The sequence below is a fragment of the Hyperolius riggenbachi genome, chromosome 12, assembly GCF_040937935.1.
Source record: "Hyperolius riggenbachi isolate aHypRig1 chromosome 12, aHypRig1.pri, whole genome shotgun sequence".
Lineage (NCBI taxonomy): Eukaryota > Metazoa > Chordata > Amphibia > Anura > Hyperoliidae > Hyperolius > Hyperolius riggenbachi.
This window is the reverse complement of record NC_090657.1, coordinates 37,597,842-37,616,839: the sequence shown is the minus strand read 5'-3', so window position 1 is coordinate 37,616,839 and position 18,998 is coordinate 37,597,842. Positions and strand designations below refer to the sequence as shown.

General features: G+C 45.7%; 1 protein-coding gene across 3 annotated transcripts in view; it reads left to right on the top strand.

The window, feature by feature from the left end:
- The window catches only part of KANSL1 (KAT8 regulatory NSL complex subunit 1), a 225,147-nt gene that overhangs the window by 170,594 nt on the left and 35,555 nt on the right, over positions 1-18,998 (top strand). For all 3 annotated transcript variants that reach the window (XM_068263655.1, XM_068263656.1, XM_068263654.1), the window contains exons 5-8: positions 405-463; positions 6,945-7,107; positions 10,981-11,140; positions 15,334-15,495. In XM_068263655.1, the coding sequence (XP_068119756.1) occupies positions 405-463; positions 6,945-7,107; positions 10,981-11,140; positions 15,334-15,495 (544 nt within the window). The remainder of the gene's footprint in view (positions 1-404; positions 464-6,944; positions 7,108-10,980; positions 11,141-15,333; positions 15,496-18,998) is intronic.

The following is an 18,998-nucleotide window of genomic DNA, read 5'->3' as shown; positions in this document are numbered from 1 at the left end:
AGGAGGTCACAATATGTCACTCTTCAGGCTTTTCACTCTCCCCTTTTTCTCTCATTTATTTTACTCGTGTATATTTGCCTAAAGCTCCACTCTTGCATGCACAGGGTTGTGCCACAGCTGTCCCGAGTAATGCAGGAATCTTTCATTTCAGCTCTTCCCGCACATGCTATAATCTGCAATTTTCATACCCCCTCCCATCTGGTGTCATTACTGCAGCATATTTCCAGCAAACTACTGGAATGAGTAAATTCCAGGCAGCACCAACCCCCTCTGCTGGCTGAAGGGTGTAACCTCAGCTGCATGTGATCCGAGCGATTCTAACCCGTTATAACCACGCTGATCTGTCTGCAGATTCCCTTCTGCCGTCTGCATGTTGTAACTCTTTCTTTTTCTGCTCTCTATAGGCTGAGCCTGGAACTACAGAAGCTAAAATCCTACAGAAGCCCATCAATGGAGTTGTCATGTGAGTATGATGATACAGGATCAGCCTCTAGTCAGGATTATGAATGCATTGCGTGCAGCGTACTACTGGCTGAATGTCTCGTGTATGTTATTGCTGGTTTGTACAGCAACAGCCCTCCTACCTGACCCTTCACAATTTAGAGGATGCAGATAAATTCTTTATGCTGTCACAATGCAGGAGAGGTACAAATGCAAAAATATAAAATGGAATGTGCTTAGGGGAAAACTTGAAAGTGAGATCACTACAGAGGCGGCCATCTTTATTTCTAGTTTTGTACATTTCACATGGCAGAACTGGATCTCCGTATCTACTCTGGCTCAGGGAATTGCATAGTATTAGAGACACAGGAGCCAACCAAGCAAGTAGTATTGGTATTTTTCAAAAGGGACCTAACAGTGGAAACCATGAAAATGTCTGACCGTGGAAAATTGTGGCATAGGTCACAAAATTAACCACTTTATCCACCACTGCAGTAGATATATGTCCTCTGTGACTTCATCTAAGCCACGAGTTAGTAGATATAATGCTGAATACACACAGTGCGTTCGCACACTCGATTTCCCGCTCTATTCCCGTCGATTCAATTATTTCCAACATGTCTGATTTCGATGGATCGTTAGGTCGATTCGCATGCAAAGTATGCTAAATCGACCTAACGATCCATCGAAATCCAAATCGGACATGTTGGAAATAAATGAATCGAGCAGGAAATCGAGTACGCGAATGCACAGTGTGTATCCAGCATAAGTCTTGTAGCAGAAGCAGTGCTGTGCAGGATTGGGCTTGCTCCTGTGCACATTTCTGGCACTATCTGATACAGCACTAATTGGTGAATGGAATATATGTTCCCTGAGCTAATGAGATTAATTTTTACCATTAAAAATAGTTTTATTTTCTCAGTTCATAGTGAAAAATACACTCTGTAGCATTATTTCAGAATCCAATATCGTCACCATAAATTGTGACAGGAACATAAGCGGTAAGAATAGCCAAACAAAATTTTGTGTTTGTTTACAGTAGCACTTTAGATTTTTAAACTGGAATTGGTAAAACTGAGAAATGTGTTTTTTTTGTTTTTTTTTTCTATTTTTCTTCCTTGTATTACCATTAAAATTAATAGAAAACAAAATTGTTTGAGGGGGGAAAAATGGCATACGATGAAAGCCTAGTTTGTCTTAAAAAAATATATATATATATATATATATATATATATATATATATTTCATTTCTGTGTCATAAGTAGGGATAAAGTTATTTCTGATTAAATAAGGACATAGCTAAACTGTCAAAACTGCTCTGGTCCATAAGTGGGAAACAAGTTCTGGATGCGAAGTGGTTAAGCAGAGCCCTGGTCTTTTTATGGGTGATTAAAAAAGAGTTCAAGGTGGTGGAAAAGGCCATGAGCTAACTGGTATGAGACCTCTTAACTCTTGTCCTTGTACACCTGTAACTACTGAGCAACTGAATTCAAATTAAAGCTCACCTGCATTAAAAACCAATGTTGAAGGGCACCCGAAGTGAGAGAGAGATGGAGGCTGCCATATTTATTACCTAATAAACAATACCAGTTGCCTGGCAGTCTTTGATCTTTCAGAAATCTGTAGTATCAGAATCATCATTGGTGTAAACTATATTACCTTTTAGAGTTGACACTTTCAGATTGAACACCCTATTGTACGAGACTGTGCATTGATCTGTACAATTGTAAGACCTCTCCTGCCTCTAGCTTCCTGTTACCAAACTGAAGTCTTACACCTGCTCAGCACTACTACATGTCTCTGTAATTCCTCATGAAGACACATTATTTATTCTGTAATGTAGAGATTCTTGGAAATGTGACCTGGCATCTTCTGTTCTTCCTACTTTGGGTTTGATATAGTCACACTCGGTTTTTCCCACCAACTAGCTGAATCCAGGCAGTAGTGCATTTGGAGAAGACATTCAGCCTATAAATTTCATGTTCCCTCCACCATTTTGCTTCAGTATATGGTTTGTTTTGTTGGGCTATTAAATGACAGCTGAAGTGAAGTCGTAGGCCCATATACACTACTTCTTAAAGCGGTATTGTCACCATAAAAATCAAATTTTAACAGCAACTGGTCTGAATGTATTAACCTCCTTGCCGGTTATCCCGAGCTCAGCTTGGGGTAACCTGCGTAGGAGAAATTCTCAGGCCCCGCTGGGCCGATTTTTCAAAAATGTTTTCCCCTACACGCTACACTTTGCTAGCTGCGTGTGGTACGCGATCGCCGCCGATTCGCCGCTACCCGCCGAGCTGCCCCGCACATCAAAGTGTACCTGAGATGTCTATAGTGGGGGTATTTATACTTACCTGGGGTTTCCTCCAGCCTCATGAGGTATGTGAGTTCCCTCTCCAGCCTCTCCTCCGTTGTCTTGTAATTCTCCCCACATTAGCAACGCACTTCTCTCACCTGCTCAAATATCAGTCCATGTAAAACCTACATGTCACTCTGGCCCGCAGGCCAAATCTTACCCTCGATTTGGCCCTCAGGTTGTTTCCCCACTTTGCATTATGTTTGGCCCACTCAAGACCACCTGAGAAGCTACATTGGTGGGAAGGCCCTAGAGATCACCAGGGAAGCCAAATGGGGGGTGCACTTGATACCAGTGAACTGTATAGGAGAGGGAAGAGAGCCACTAGACACCAGGGAACTGTATAGGAGAGAGAAGGAAGCCACTAGACACCAGGGAACTGTATAGGGGAAGGAGATGGCCACTAGACACCAGGGAACTGTATAGATGTGGGGGGGCACTAAACGTCAGAGAACTGCATAGGGGGTGAAAGGGGCTATTAGACACCGGGGAACTTCAAAAGGGAGAGAAGTTGGCTACTAGACATTAAGGTTGGCCTGCAACTTTTTTCCCTGAGCTCAATTTCGTCCCACTTTGCATCTAAGTTCCACACCCCTGCAGTAAAACTAGACTGCCTCCAACTGGCCCACAGACCATTCCATGAATATTTACAGCTGCTTCCAATCAGAAACTGGCTCATCAGTTAGATGTTAATGGTTTAGAAAATGGCAGTGGATATGTGAACTATTTGACACTTGTCTGACAACCTTTAGTTGGAGAATGAGCATGGACAGTAAAATGGTGTACACACATCGTTTGATTGGCGAATGGCTGTCCAGTTTTACCACTTTCATGTAGTAAGCAGGCCAGCGAATATTTATACTATGAAGTGATTGTGTAGGTAAGCACTCTTACTACACGAGGATGGTAAAATTGGCCAATCATTAACTGGCCACCCTAAGGCTGTTTTCAGAAAATAATTGCTATGGGTGCTTCCCACATTTACAATGGTGTGTTGTAACGGCCAATTTGTAACGCAACTTACCGCACTGAAATGCACCGCCTATGTGTCTTCCCGATGCAGCAGGTATGTTGCGCTATAACGAGTTGGGGCATCTTAAAGCGGATCCGAGGTGAAAAACTAGTAAACAAGTAACTTGTCTATATATCTTACCTAAAATTTAGATCGTTTGCACAGCAAATCTAGCTGCAAACAGCTTCAACTCTATATGATTATTTCTTCCTGTGATACAATGACAGCAGCCATGTTCTGCTTGTCACATTACACACAGGCAAGCTGATAGCATCTCCAGCCCTCAGCTCAATCCCCTCTCCTCCTCCCTACTCCCCTTTGCCTCGGAGATCTCTTGCTACTCACTCCTCCTCCCCAGACTGAGCTCCCATAAGCCCTTGCTACAGTGCCAAGGCACAAAAGGAGCTGCGGGCGGGGCTTGTTTAGTTTATTGGGAATTTGAGTATTAAAGCAAAAAAAGTATTTGGCTTAAGGAATGCCCTATAAACTATGTGAAAGGAACATAACTATGCAATTAGTAAAAGTTTCTCGGATCCACTTTAACACACTGCAAAGTGCTTGTGTTAACAGTAAAGGTAATGCATACTTTTTTTTATTGAATGTATGCATCACTGTACCCAACGCAACACGAGCAAAACATGCTGGGTCACTGTCCAAATCCATTGCGTTTCTGCTATCACAGAGAATGCAGAACCATATCCACTGAACGTGCCCTAAAGGAACATTCCACACAGTGTAATTGTATTGGACATTAGATCAAAAATTTTCTACATACTTTTGTTGGCAAATCTAGAGACTAGTTGGAATGTAACTTTTTTAATAGACGCAAGGTCAAGAAAACCTTCATAATTATGTAGACAAGTACTGGGATAATTTTTCAAGTTTCAATGAAAGCACAGACAACTAAAATCAATCCTAGTTGCTAGGAGATCCAATTAGAACTTTTTCCAAGACTGTTCTGACTTTATACATTGGCAGAATCTCAACACGCATTCCACAGATATAGACTTTCATATTAAGGTGGGTTGTTCAGAGTTGACAAATGTAAAAATTGTCCATGTTCTTCTTGAGCTCTCTCTTCGTGTTCTCCTTGAGCGTTCTCGGCATCCTGGCTGATGTAGATTTTTGTATCACAATGCTGACGTGTAAAGTTGCTGATTTCAGTTGGATGGCAATACGTGATCTAGTGGCCATTAGAACAAGTTGAATCAAGTGCTGAGCTTAGTCCTCCTACATATAGAATCTATTTCCAAGAAGAAAAACGTGCTTTTTAAGTTCTGTGTTGGGCATTTGCAGTTGCAAACCAAAACCGGATGCCAGTTTAACAGGTTCACTATATGTCTAAATGACTTGTATTTTACCACTTTCTCTATAATGTAATGGAGTTTCAAGAGAATATTATATGAAATTTAGATGCCCGCGAACCTGAAATTTTTGGTCTATTTTTTTTTTCCCTTTAAATATCTGGCGGCAAAATCTAGCAGCCCCCCTCACTTTGATGATACCATAAGCACAGGTTGTTACTGAGGACTGGTTCGCATTGGGTGCTTGGCCGCCGCGTCCCGGCGACCACGTTTGGGTCCGGTATCGCACTTTGGCGGCAAAATCTTGCGATTTCAGCACGATCTGATCGCTGGCGATCAGCAAAGCACTGAAAAAACGGCCAAGTGTGAACCAGCACTAAAAGGTAGTTAGCGGTTTAGTAGCCGAAGGCCTGAAATCATGTGGAGCAGTTTTGATTAAATGCCGTCTGTCTTCGATTTATTACAGATAAGTTATTGCTGTGGGTATGCGATAGGAACTGGAAATTGCCCAAACTCCTAATTAACGTTTCAGCAACCAAATGTGATTTGACGTAACTCAGGTATAGGTTGATAACTTTGGTCTCCTAATGGCAGAGACTTAAAATATCCAGTCCACATCTACTAGGTCAAAATAAATAGCCCAGGTTTTCTAGGTCACTTTAAAGTGGACCTGAACTCTTTCACAGGACAGAAGGAGAATGGAAAGAAATGCACCCTGTATGTATGTAGACAGCTTAGCCTGTCTAATTCCCCCTCATCTGTGACTAACCACAACTGTAATTTGATCTCTCAGCTGTTAGCTCAGGATTCTCCTCTGCCATGGCAGAACAGCTAATTTGTAAACACAGGATGGTAATATGTCTGCTTCCATGCAAGCAGGAAGTAGACACTGCATATTTATTGCAGGATTTGTATCTGCAACAAAGAAATGTTTCATTTAAAAGTTATGCTGTTGCGTATCTTTTAGAGTAGAGAGGAAGTTCTGAGTTCAGGTCCACTTAAAGTAAACCAGAGACTAGTATTTGCCCCAGTTTTATACATACCTGGGGCTTCCTCCAGCCCCATGTGCCCGGATCGCTCCCATGCTGCTGTCCTCAGCCTTCTCCTGCTCCGGTACCGGGTCCCGTAACTTCAGACAGTTGCGGCCAGTCTGAGGAGTCATCTCTCTCTCTCCATCCCTCCCTGGTGGTTGGGAGCGTTTTGCGCAGGTACTTCAAGACCTTGGGAATGACAGGCTCTGTCCCCTTTAATGACCAGAGCTTCAGTTTTGCGCTGCAACCAATGACAACCGCTCCTGACTGATGTACGGAACTTATTGTTTTGTTTTGTTTTATTTAATACAAATAAGTTTTATTTAAAGTTTTTGCAGACATACAAACCACAAACCCGCCCATGCCCCGCCCTCCCAGGCTTAGGCAGCCACAAATGCGGTATCAAACCGGTTAGAGATGGAAATATCTTCCCAGCCAGATTCCTTCCAATCAACTTTAGACAATTTATCGGTTGAAAGTGATGGGGTGGCAGTAATCTGAACGGGCAGCCAGGATGAGGGGGTGGTGCGCTGCATAGCTTTATGATGCTTAGTGGTCCAGAGCCGAAAGAGGCAACGATTTTACTGGTGTGACAGATTTTCTGCAGAAGTCTGAGAATAGAAGCGGTGCAGTGTGGTAAATAGGGCACTGCAATCAGGGAGTCATTATTTGTATCAGACTGCTGTGGGACTGTAATGGTGCTCTCTGGTATTAGTACACCCTCCTCATTGTGTAGAGAGACTTGCTTCCTTTCCAATGCTGTGTTCATTGCCTCATCACTCTGCTGTCTTGTTCTACAGGCTTCCTCAGCGGACTACTTCAGAGGTGGATGAACAGGCGTCCTCTAAGCCCACAGGTGCTCCATCAGACAGCAGCTGCGTGTGCGCAAGGACCAGGCCTGTTCTACACTGCAAGAGACGGAGGGTGGTGCGGCCAGAAAAGATCCTTCCCCTCCACAGGAAGGTGAGACGACTTGTATATTGTGATCGGTGTACACCTTGTGTAAGTGCTGGCAATCAGGTCCTGCTGTCTCTATTGTTTTGGTTCTGTAGTTCATGGTGCTGACTGAAAATGGTGAATAAGGCTCTGATCGTTCTGAGTCAATGCAAATTTGATGTTAATATTATAGAAATAACTGCAGTTAGGCAGAGAACTAGTCAAAGCCATCAGCTGCTGTACCTCATCAGTCCTGTTCTTCATGAATTTGTTAAAGGCCTGTAAGCATAACATTTTTTTTTTAAACTTACCTGGGGCTTCCAACAGCCCATAGCAGTCGTCCTGTGCCCGCGCCGGGACCAACATTTTTCCCCCACCGAGGCTTACTTACGGTTTTCATGGCTTTAATATCCAAGTAAGCCGCAGTGGGGGACCGGAGGGTCATTTTGTGTTTTGTCCCGGCGTGGCAACAGGACGTCTGAGGGGGGGGGGGGGAAGCCCCAGGTAAGTTAAAGGAGTTGTCCAAGGAGGAAAAAAAAAAGATATACACTTACCTCGGGCTTCCCCCAGCCCCTTGCAATCAAACTGTGCCCTCGCCGCAGCTCCGTTGGCTCCCGATCCCCTCCGGTGAAGAGGCCGACCTCGCCATTTCGGCATCTTCCTCCATCTTGCTGCGTTCCATGATGCGGTTCACGAAGTCGCGCGGACATCATCAGGGCTGTTCTGCGCAGGACTACTGCACCTGTACAGTCCAGATGACATCAGCGCGACTCTGAGAGCTGCTTGCGCAGGCACAGTAGGAATCCTGCGCCGGAGGGGACCCAGGACCACCAACAGTGATCGGAGCTGCGGCAAGGGCGCGGAACGGCTGACGGGCTGAAGAAAGCCCCAGGTAAGTGGACTTTTTTATTTTTAAAAAGCTTGGATGTGTTTAAACTTTTATGCTTGCAGTACTTCTTTAAAGCATTTATAAAGTGAAATATAAGCATTTTACTGATCTTCTAATCGGAGAAAGTTATGACTTGCCTGGTCCGTTTCTTCTAATGCAGTCCCTCGAGCCCTGTTTGCACCGACTTATGGCACGTAGCCCCCCCCCCCTTTTTTTTTCATGTGCCATTGCATTCTCTTTATCCAAGATAGAGTACCACAGAAACGACAGTATTTCTCTGAAAGGGGGCGGTGCTATGAGCCAGAGGTCGGCGCACACCAGGCTTGTGGACTGCATTAGAGGAAACGGACTCTGCAAATAGTTAGGACTTTCTGATTGAAAGATCGGTAAAATGTTAGAAATCTTACTGACTGCCTCTAGTGTTGGGCAGCATGTTAAGTCGTTTTTAAAAGGGTTCTGTGGGGGGGAGGGGCGGGGGTGTTGAAATTAGACACTTACCTGGTGCCTCTATCAGCCCCCTGTAGCTGTAATGTGCCATGCTGTCCGCCTCCGATCTGCCCTTCCCCCACCGCCGGCACCAGGCAGTTATTCTTCTAACAAGACGAATAATGCGCACTCGCGTCACCGGAAGCTTACTGCGCAGTAGTTTTTGAGGACTGGCTGGCGCACGGCCGCAGTTGGATGGCATGCCGCTCTAGACCAGAGGAGGGCGGCGCTGGACATTACTGCTACAGGGGGCTGATAGAAGCCCCAGGTAACTGTCTGTCTGTTTTTATCTTCAACACCCCTTTAAGTAGCTTTAAGTAGGGGGCAGTCTGCAATTTTTGTAACCCTAGAGTTACCATGTTTTAAACAAAGTTGTCTTCATGCCAAAAAATATACTATACTGGTTTTTCTTAGTTTTGTTGTTCAATATTCCAGTATTGTATAAAGTCTTTTTAGTACTTCAAAGTATACATAAAGTGAAAATGGTCCTGCAGCTTTACTTACGTGGGGCTTCCTCCACCCCCTAGAAGTCTGTGTCCCTCGCTGCAGTCCGCTGTCACCCAGCCTTCTCACCCAGTGTCCCCTCCGTAGTGTTACTGCGCCTGCATGGAACACTCCCGGCAGCGGGAGCGTGACCACGCCCATCGCTTGCGCAGGAGCTGCCGGGTCGGCAGCTGCTATGGAGGGGACACCAGAAGACTGGATGATATCAGAACTGCGGTGAGGGGACACCAAGACTTCTAGCGGCTGGTGGAAGCCCCAGGTAAGTAAAGCTGCAGCATACGTATGAATTTGGCGCCGGGAGACGTGGGCACAGGATACAGCCGGTATATGGCTGATCCTGCTTCTGCACATGTCCCGGCGGTGTTAATTACTATTCCCCCTCCAGGCCGCCATGGATGGTGGTGCATGATGTAATTCAGCTTCCAGCTATTGCTGGTGGCCGAATTACAGAGTTTTATAAAAGTAACTTCGGCGCTGTCAGAAGTCACTGTGCGCCGCTCTAGCCGTAATTCCTATTATGGTCTATGGTGGCGCCGGCTGCACCCAAATCTCCTTCTCCTACACTGGATTCAATGTTGCTCGAAGCAGTGAGACTTTTTTTAACCTAGTTTATCTTTTAAAACCCTTTCAAAGCACATTCAAAACAGAATAAACTATTTTTTGGTTATCACATTGTTACCAATCATGTTTTGCAGTAAGATATTTTAAGTGCACTTAAAGGAAACTAAGCACCTATATGAGAAAATGTATAAAATTAACACCCCCTGGTCCACTATTTACAAACTCCCCTTATGGGGCGGTAATTTTATGCATTGTCATATAGCTGCTTAGTTTCATTTAAATCTAAGCACATTAAAGAGGAACTTCAGCCTAAACAACATTCTGTCATTAAGTTACATTAGTTATGTTAATTAAAATAGATAGGTAATATCATTTTACTCACCCTGTTTTAAAAGCACAGGCAAAGGTTTGTGATTTCATAAGGGCAGCCATCTTTTTTTGTTGAAAGGCGATGACGGAGTATGATGCTGGGCATACACTGGTCGATCCGGCGGCCGATTAGCCGCGTCCCGCCGTCGCTTCTTATCTTCAGCTCGATTCGCCTCTATTGTCCCCACGGTGATTGGACACGTCGGATATTATCAATCGAGCCATCAGCGGCTCGATTGATAAGCCTGCGTCGAGCCATGTATGCCCAGCATGAGACACCGTTCCAACGGTCGTGTGCCCTGTCCCTCTCCCAGTTGCTAGGCAACGAGAACAACATCGGAAATTTCATCATGCTTTGCACATCAGGGGAAAAATGCCCCGGCAGTTTCCTTTGATGGGGCGGAGCTTAGCTTCTAAGCAGCTAAAAAATTAGGCTTTGGTAAGAAAAACAAAGTTCTGATGCTGTGAAACTGTTAAAGAAACACCAAGCCTTTTCAGTGCTGCTGAGCAGATTTTTAGTCTGGAGGTTCACTTTAAGACGTCACAGAATATTTCTAGAGTTGTGTAGCTAACAAGCAATGGGAAATGAGTAAGTCGGCTGGGAAAATACTTAACTAGCGGTGCTTTTATACCAGTCATTCTCCTATTTCAGTGGTGTCTACACATAACGTTGCTTTTAATTCTCCTTATGATGGTGATAAATGACTAATGTTGCTATTCTGCACAATGAAGTTTTCCATTACTGCGGTAATCCAGGCCTGATCATGTTGTGTAATCATCAGTTCTAATGTGTGGATCAGTCATACTTGCCACACCCCAGTATAATAGCTTTGCAGAGGTAGCTTTTTATGTATACATATGCTCAGTGTTTATATATGAGAAATGGTCCAGTGGGTGCCTGTTTGTGTTGTTGTGGTGCTTCTAGATACATTTAGGCTGTTTTTGACTTGTGGTGTTCCTGTTCTCTGCTTTGGCATGCAAACTAAGTGTTATTTCTCCCAGACGGCCTCTCCACTGGTCATAGATGGGTAATGGTAAGAGATATTAGTTTCCTGTGAGTCATTCACCTTCCTTGTCTTTTTTCCTCACAGGTGCAGAGCAGTGTTCCCCGGCCCTGTGAGGTCTCCTCGTCATGTGTAATGTGTGCCACTTTCCCCGGGCTCTCTACTCAGTTCCCATACAGCGATCCACTGTCTGAACGCCTGACCATGCTGGATCCCGCCATTCACCCCGTTCTCTCCTTCCCAGCCGGTGAGTGACTACTGATCCCCTCTGCTCCTTCATCACACCTTACAGGACACAAGGTTCACAGGGGGAGATTTATCAACGCATTACCGACAGTTTTTCTTCTTAATCTGTTCTAACCAGCAGGGAGAACAGTTCTGCATAAGAACCTTTTTAAATCCTAGGTAATGACGGCAATTTAGCACAAATTTCTAGAGCTGCACTACAGTTAAGAAAAGTGCAAATCCATCCTTAAACTGGCGCAAATTAAGAAGTGCTTGATAGCAGTTCTACAGATGTAGAGCTGTAGGCTAGACATGATTGCAGAGTGCAGGCTAGACCTGATTTGTGATTTGCTCCTCCTTCCTGCTGAATTCCTCCTCAGAACCTGCTACTATAAATACAGCAGGTGTGTTGGTTACCTCAGCAACAGCAGTTCCTCTCGCACACTGCGCTGCCCGAGAGACCTTTCTAGCTCCTCCTATTTTACAACAGGTTTTAGAAGGAATCTGCACTATCTAATGATTTCTTAATATGCCTGAGACAGATCTGCTTGGATTTCTAAAAACCTACCAATATTTTGTCTGACACTCTTGATAAACGTCCCCCACAGTTCGGAGCTAGTATGGTCGAGGTGAGCTACCATGAAAGTCCATAGGGAAACACTTTTCCAATCACAACAATGTCTGCAATTCGAAGCATTCTAATTGGCCTAATAGTGTGGGCGTATTATTACCACAACCTACATTAAACCTATCAGTTCAAGAGATTGTCTACCCAATCGCATTAGCTGAATCTCCCTATGGACTTTGTTGTTTGCACACCTCAACCATGCTAGTGCCCAAAATTCGGGCAAAAATTAAACTTCCCATTTAGGGTGGGGGGAGGGGGGAGTGGGGAGTATTTGCCAGTGTACCAATTCAAGTTGAATTCTGTTTGATTATCACAGACCACAACAAAAAGAATACAAAGCATATTTTATTACATAGTGAACTCCAGTTAGGGATTCTCAGTTTCTCAGCATGGGCAGATCCCTTCCCCCCTCAGACAAGCTGAAATTGAGAGCAGAGACCTGTCTGTGACTAATAAACAAAGCACACACACAGAGCCTGGAGGGGGCGTGCATAACTTCTCCCTATCACAGCAGAGGCAGTGCATTCCTCTCTGCCTCGACAAGGCTTGAAAAAGAAAAGATTAGATATATTAGAGACAGTGCAACTAGAAAAGGCTGCAGTAATCCAGGCCACATTAGAACAGGTGTAGGAGCTTAAAGGATAGAAGAAATCAGGCTGAAAATGTTGTTAGTCTCTAAAGAGTCTGAAGCCAAAAATATATTTACCTAAGGAGAGAGCGAAGGCCCTGGGTCCTATAGAACCTTTCCCTTCCTCTCAAGGTCCCCCACGCTACACCGCTGGCTCCCCCGTTAGTAGTTTCTCACCAATGAGTCGGAGACTGCTCTCTGCCGCTGCCCAAGGCTTCTGAAGCCTTAGTGCTCCTGAGGACTGAGCTGCGTACGGTGCATGTGTGAGCATGCTCTCTCGCGCACTTGCGCATGCACAGTACGGAGCTGCCCATCTTCTTTAGCACTCGGGCTTACAAAGACTTCCATAGCCTCCCGTGGCGAGAGACTTGAACAGCCAGCGCTGGAATGCGGAGACTGTGAGAGTAACAGGAAAGCTCACTAGGACCCAGCGCCTTCCCTCTCCTTAGGTAAATATATAAGTTTTGTTTTTATCTTCAGATTCTCTTTAACCTTTCAAATGACCAGGTCATATGTAGGCAAATAACAATGGGGTGAGGGCATAAAGGCCTTCATTACTCATCCCCTTACAGCTAAGATAGTCATGAGTGGCATCAGTTGACCTGCGGTACTTCGAAGTCCTTGTTTGACAAGGCAGAACTACTATGGAACGAAAAGGTTAAATACAAAACACTGCAACTATAAATCAACAATAATATCGAAAGAGCGTAAGCAAAGTACAAACCTATGTCTGCAAATCCATCAATCAGGTGGTACAGTAGTGGTAATTAATAAGGGTGCGGTGTACCAATTCTTCACTTATTGGAATTTTCTTCAGCATACCTCCATTATTTCTGTAGACCTTGGTGTGCCAGCATTAATGCACAATAAGCTGCAGCCGCCCAGAGCAACTCATCAAAATCCTTGTTTCTTCTAACCTGTAGCCACATAAAAACAAAACAAGGTATATACTCGCCTAAAAAAGAGGGAAGGCTGTGGATCCCAAAGAGCCTTTCAATTAAATTTCCTGCTGACTACGTTGTCTGGTCTCCTTGGAAAGGCTTCAGAAGTTCTCTGCACACTCGTAAGTCTACATGTGCCTAGTAAAGAGCATCTAGTCTGCAGAAGTACTCTGAGACCAGAGTTATTCCGAAGCCTTCAGAGGTGACCTGAAGGCCTCTTTGACATGAGTCTGATCACTGTATAGGAGGCCCAGCGGTGAAACAAGGGGGTGCAGAAAGCATCGGGAAGGCTCTAAAAGCATGGATCAGGAACCTTTTCGGCTGAGAGCCATAAACTCCACATTTTAAAATGTAATTCCATGAGAGCCATACAATATGTTTCAAACTGGCACAGTGCACATGTGCAGCTGAGGGCTCATGTCCCTGTTGCCATGGTGATGTGTACGCAGTTGATCCTCTGAGCAGTGGAAGTGTCAGACACGTCTTCCGCTTCTCTTGGGTTTCAGCAACATCAGCAATTTCCCCGAGAGCCAGACAGAAGAAATGCCGACTAACAGCTTGTACAATTAGCTAGCTGACTTGGGGGTTGATTCCCTTTGTAGGACGAGATCCCCACACTTTGGCCCAATAGGCTGCCTGTTAAGTGACAGGCAGCCTATTGGGCCAATCAAAGTGCTGGAATCTAGTCCTACAAAGTCACTGGGCCTGACAGGATCCAGAGTGGGACAGTTGAAGCAGCTGTTTGTTTTGGGGGAGCGTGAGCAAGTTAGTGGTGCATGCTACAGCAGTAGCGTGCCTACTTTGAAAATGTTACTTGCGCTGCCACACTGAGATGTGCTGCTTGAGCAGTGTAGCTTAGTGAATCAACCCCTACTGATTTGTATGTGAGCCAGATGTAGCCATCAAAAGAGCCACATCTGGCTCCCCAGCCATAGGTTCCCTACCCCGGGTCTAAAGGACTCCAGAGCTGTCCCTCTCCTTAGATGACAATGTAGAATGTTTTTGTTTTTTTTATTTATGTGGCCACAGTTATCCTTTAACATTTGAAACTGAATTGGCTGTTCTTAGGAACTACTCCATTTTAGCTCTTTTTCTTGCACTAGTCTCTGATAGAGATGGTGAATGAGATGCAAATCGGAGCATGGAGGGAAGGCTCAATAGAATCCTGAGGCTTCCCTCTCTTTAGGAGAGGGCTGCATTCCTCTTGCTACGAGCGTGTCTGTACAGTAGCTGGTTCTGACGTACTGTGCAGGCGTGCTTGTGCAGCTAATGCGTGGCCGCGCTGATGGAAGAGGTGGTGCGAGATACTATGATTGGTGACAATGCCATGTTGCCAATCTTCCGGGTGAGTGTAGTGATAGGAGGTGCCTAGGTAGCTCCGATGTGTAAATAATTGATAACTAAAAGTATATGTAGCTCTATAAAATCAGCAATATAACATAAAGTAGGGTCCTACCGTATAGATTCAGTACGCCTTAGTAGTGGTAAAAGAAAATTTATTAGACACGTTCTAAAAATGACAACGGCTTCAGCTGCTTCCTCAGGTCGATTGCAGTTCCTTATTTGCATGTATATCTGATTCCTGGGCGCCCAGAGCACTGAGGGAAGCCTCAATAGGATCCTAAGGCTTCCCTTTCTTTAGGTAAGGATGTTGTTTTGTACCGGAGCTTCGGCTTGGGTGCACTTTAATGTTGAATGTTGTGCTAGCCGCCGTACTGACAGCCATACTTGCGCACTAGTACTGCCTTTTCCTTTGTGAATGAGCGGCTTTTTGTACTGTGCAGACATGAACCTTACTGGCTCCTGCAGTGTGGCTGCGTGCATACGCATGAGGGCGTGTGGCTGTGAAGAGGCGGGTCCCGGCCTGGAGCGGAAGGGTTGTGGACATCGGGGGAAGTCTCTGGAGCATCCAGAGGCTTCCTTCTCCAGTGGCAAGCATCTAACTTGTTTGTTATATTACAGGTTTGCGTTTTTCAGGGCTTTTCAGGTTCCTCATGTTCGTTGTTTTTCTTCCCTAGATGTTCCATCTGGTCTGCGGCTTCATGCTCTCCTCCGTTCTCACAACAAGATCGGCAGATTGAAATCCATCAAGAAATTAAAGCAGCGCCCATCAAATCCAGTGCCCACCCCCCCTGATGTCTCCCGCACAGACCGCATGCCTGGAATTTTCCATACTCACAGTAAGTGGAGCCTAATACCGTGCAGTAAGCCACAGCAGGCAGTGAGGAAGCCATGCTTACACCACATTGGTGTACAGGCGAGAGAAGCCGGCGTCCGAGCAGCTACTGCACGTTCTGTCAGGCTATATGCATTCATGTGAGGACAGGTTTGCTGCATTAGTTGTGCTAAACCTGCTTTAAAGGATACCCGAACTGACATGTAACATGAGATAGACATGGGTATGTACAGTGCCTAGCACACCAATAACTGTGCTGTGTTCCTTTTTTCTTTATCTGCCTGAAAGAGTTAAATATCAGGTAGCTGACTCAGTTCTGACTCAGACAGGAAGTGACTACAGTGTCACCCTCACTGATAAGAAATTCCCCTTTTTATCTCTTTCCTGCTCTCAGAAGCCATTTTCTGCTAGGAAAGTGTTTTATAGTTGGAATTTCTTATGTGTGGGTCACACTGTCAGGATTTTTTTCAGCCACTTACATACCTGATATTTAACTATTTCAGACAGAGAAAGAAAAAAAAGGAACAGAACATAGTTATTTGTGTGTAAGGCACTGTACATACACAAGTCTATCTCATCATGTCACTTCAGGTACTGTATCCTTTAAAACTAGCAGCCAGTACTAGAAACCCCAGCTCTGACGCCGCAAAGCAGAGAATTCAGCACAACGTTAGACAAGTAGTACATTTTGAAAAATGGCAACAGAGCACCAATTCCAAAAGTCAGCGAAGATCTCTCCTGCATTTTTCTGGCTTTAATTCTACTTTTAAAGGTGATCTCCACCTTCATCCATTCCACAGAGGTTTTTTGCAGGGCTGTGGAGTCGGTACAAAAATGTTCCGACTCTGACTTTTCAGTTTATGAAACCACCGACTTCGGGTACCCAAAATGGCTCCGACTCCTCGACTCTGACTCCTTAGTCTAATACTTACCAGGGCTGTGGATTTTGTACAAAATCATCCGACTCCAACTCCCGACTCCTCAGTTTATGAAATCAGACTTCACAGCCCTGTTTTTTTATGTGTATTTCCCATATAATCCTCTCTGATAGCTATCTGTTGATCCAGCTATTACCTGTTTCTGTACCATGCTTCATGTTTGCAGCACCATTTTATCCATGGTTATCTAAAGGCCCGTACACACACACTAGGTGGATGATAACAGGGAAGAATTGGCAGCACATCCGTATATCATTAGGCTCCCCTATGCAGCCTGTTTTGAGAAGCGCTGCCACTTCTCCCTGCAGACTAGGGGATGTCACCCGACTTGGATCGAGCCCTGTTGCCTCGGGCAACCTTGCTGGTCTGACTGGCAGTCAGCCTGCAGACTAACGACTTGTTCTGCTGCAATGCGTCCTGGAGAGGGCCGATGGAGCTGCGCAGATGTGACTTCATGCAGGGAGAACAAAGCGACGGCTGAATGTGAGATTTGAATCTTAGCGCGCGCAGCTGGGGGGGTGATCAGGACACAGGACAGTTGGAATGGTGTCTCATGCTCCCTGTCACCTCCTTTCCACCAAAAAGATGGCTGCCCCATGAAAAAGATGGCTGCCCCCATGAAATCACAAACATTTGCCTGTTTTTTTTTTAAAAACAGGGTGGGTAAGAGATTATACTACCTATATTTTAATTAACATAACTAATGTAACTTAAAGCGGATTCGAGAACAAAAACTACCGTATTTTTCGGACTATAAGACGCTCAGGACTATTAAGGTGCCCATACACTCGTCAGATTGGCAGCAGACAGATAAGAAATGCATCTGATGATCTATCTGATGCGTTTTTAGAACATTTTTTACCAGGATAGAATTCCAATAGATTTCAGTTTGAAATCTATTGAAATTCGATCTGATGGCATTTTTTTGCCATCAGATTTCCATTAAGGCCAATGCAAACTGATAAGCCATCTCAACAGATCGACCTAAATTTTCCACCCTGCCAGTTCGATGGAAATCGATCGAAATCGGCCATCGATCGGTCGATTGGCCAACCGATTTGCAGTCGATCGATCGGGATCGATCGGTCGGCCAGAAAATCGGCTGAGTGTATGGGCCCCTTTAGACGCACCTAGGTTTAGAGGGCAAAAACTAAGAAAACAAATATACTGAACCTGGTGCATCCATGGTGCCAGGAGCCTCTTATGGACCTCGCCCCCTCCCCTCAATTATAGCCCCTGCGCCTGAAAACTATCCCAGCAGCCTTCTTTATTTTCACATTGGTATTCACAATCATCTCACCAATCATGCTTGTAACTGCAACACAACACTCAAGAACAAATTAGTGTGTGATCCTTATTCTGCCAAAGAAGTAAAGAGCTACTTATGCCGCCTGGCAATCCTAACATTGGTGACCCATGCATGACACAGCCGGAGGGATGCAGGTCAGCCATCACTGCAGTAGTATGTGAAAGCTGTGCAGATTGGCTGTTGTCTACCTATGTCTCTTGCCCTCGTGGAATCATCAAAAATACAGGCATGTCACTCATTACCCTGTCCTCCCCAGTGTGTTGTCCCTCTGTGTTCCCAATTGTCCCCTCTGGCTCACTGTCCTGTTGCCCTCTCGGTGCACTGTCTCTCTGTCCACTCCATGCACTGTCCTACTGTCCCCTCCGGCACACTGTCTCCATGTCCCTTCTGCACACTGCCCTCCATGCCCCCTCCATGCGCTGTCCCCTCCAGCACACTGTCTCCTCCAGCACACTGTCTCCATGTCCCTTCTGCACCCTGCCCCCTCCATGCACTGTCCCCTCCGGCACACTGTCTCCATGTCCCTTCTGCATGCTGCTCCCCATGTCCTCTCCATGCACTGTCCCCTCAAGCACACTGTCCGCATGTCCCTTCTGCGCGCTGCCCCGTCCATGCACTGTCCCGCTTGCCCCTCCAGCACACCGTCCGCATGTCCCTTCTGCGTGCTGCCCCTCATGCCCCGTCCATGCACTGTCCCCGCGGCGTGCGATTCTCCTTCTACATACCGTACATGCTGCAGCTGATGAAGTACGGTATCTTCCGGGATATCACAGCCGCATCTACTACGAATCAGGAGCACTTCCCCAACCTGCCAATCACGTCAGTCTCCGTCATTGGGGCCAATCACAGCACTTCATCAGCTGCAGCATGTACGGTATGTAGAAGGGGAATCGCACGCCGCGGGGACAGTGCATGGTCGGGCCATAAGGGGCAGCGCGCAGGAGCTACATGCGGACAGTGTGCTGGAGGGGACAGCGGGACAGTGTGCCGGAGGGCACAGGTGTAAGCACCGAGAAACAGGCGGAGGACGGGGACAGCAGGCAGGAAAGATGGGCACAGCACTGCTGGAGGAGGCAGAGGACAGGGACAGCACTCCAAAGTTCAGGAAAAGGAGGATGGGGACACAGCATTCGGACTATAAGACGCACCCACTTTTTCCCCCTTTTGGGGGAGAAAAAGTGCGTCTTATAGTCAGAAAAATACGGTATAACAAGTAAAGCAGGCCATACACTGGCCGATTTTAGCCATCGTTCGTTGGCC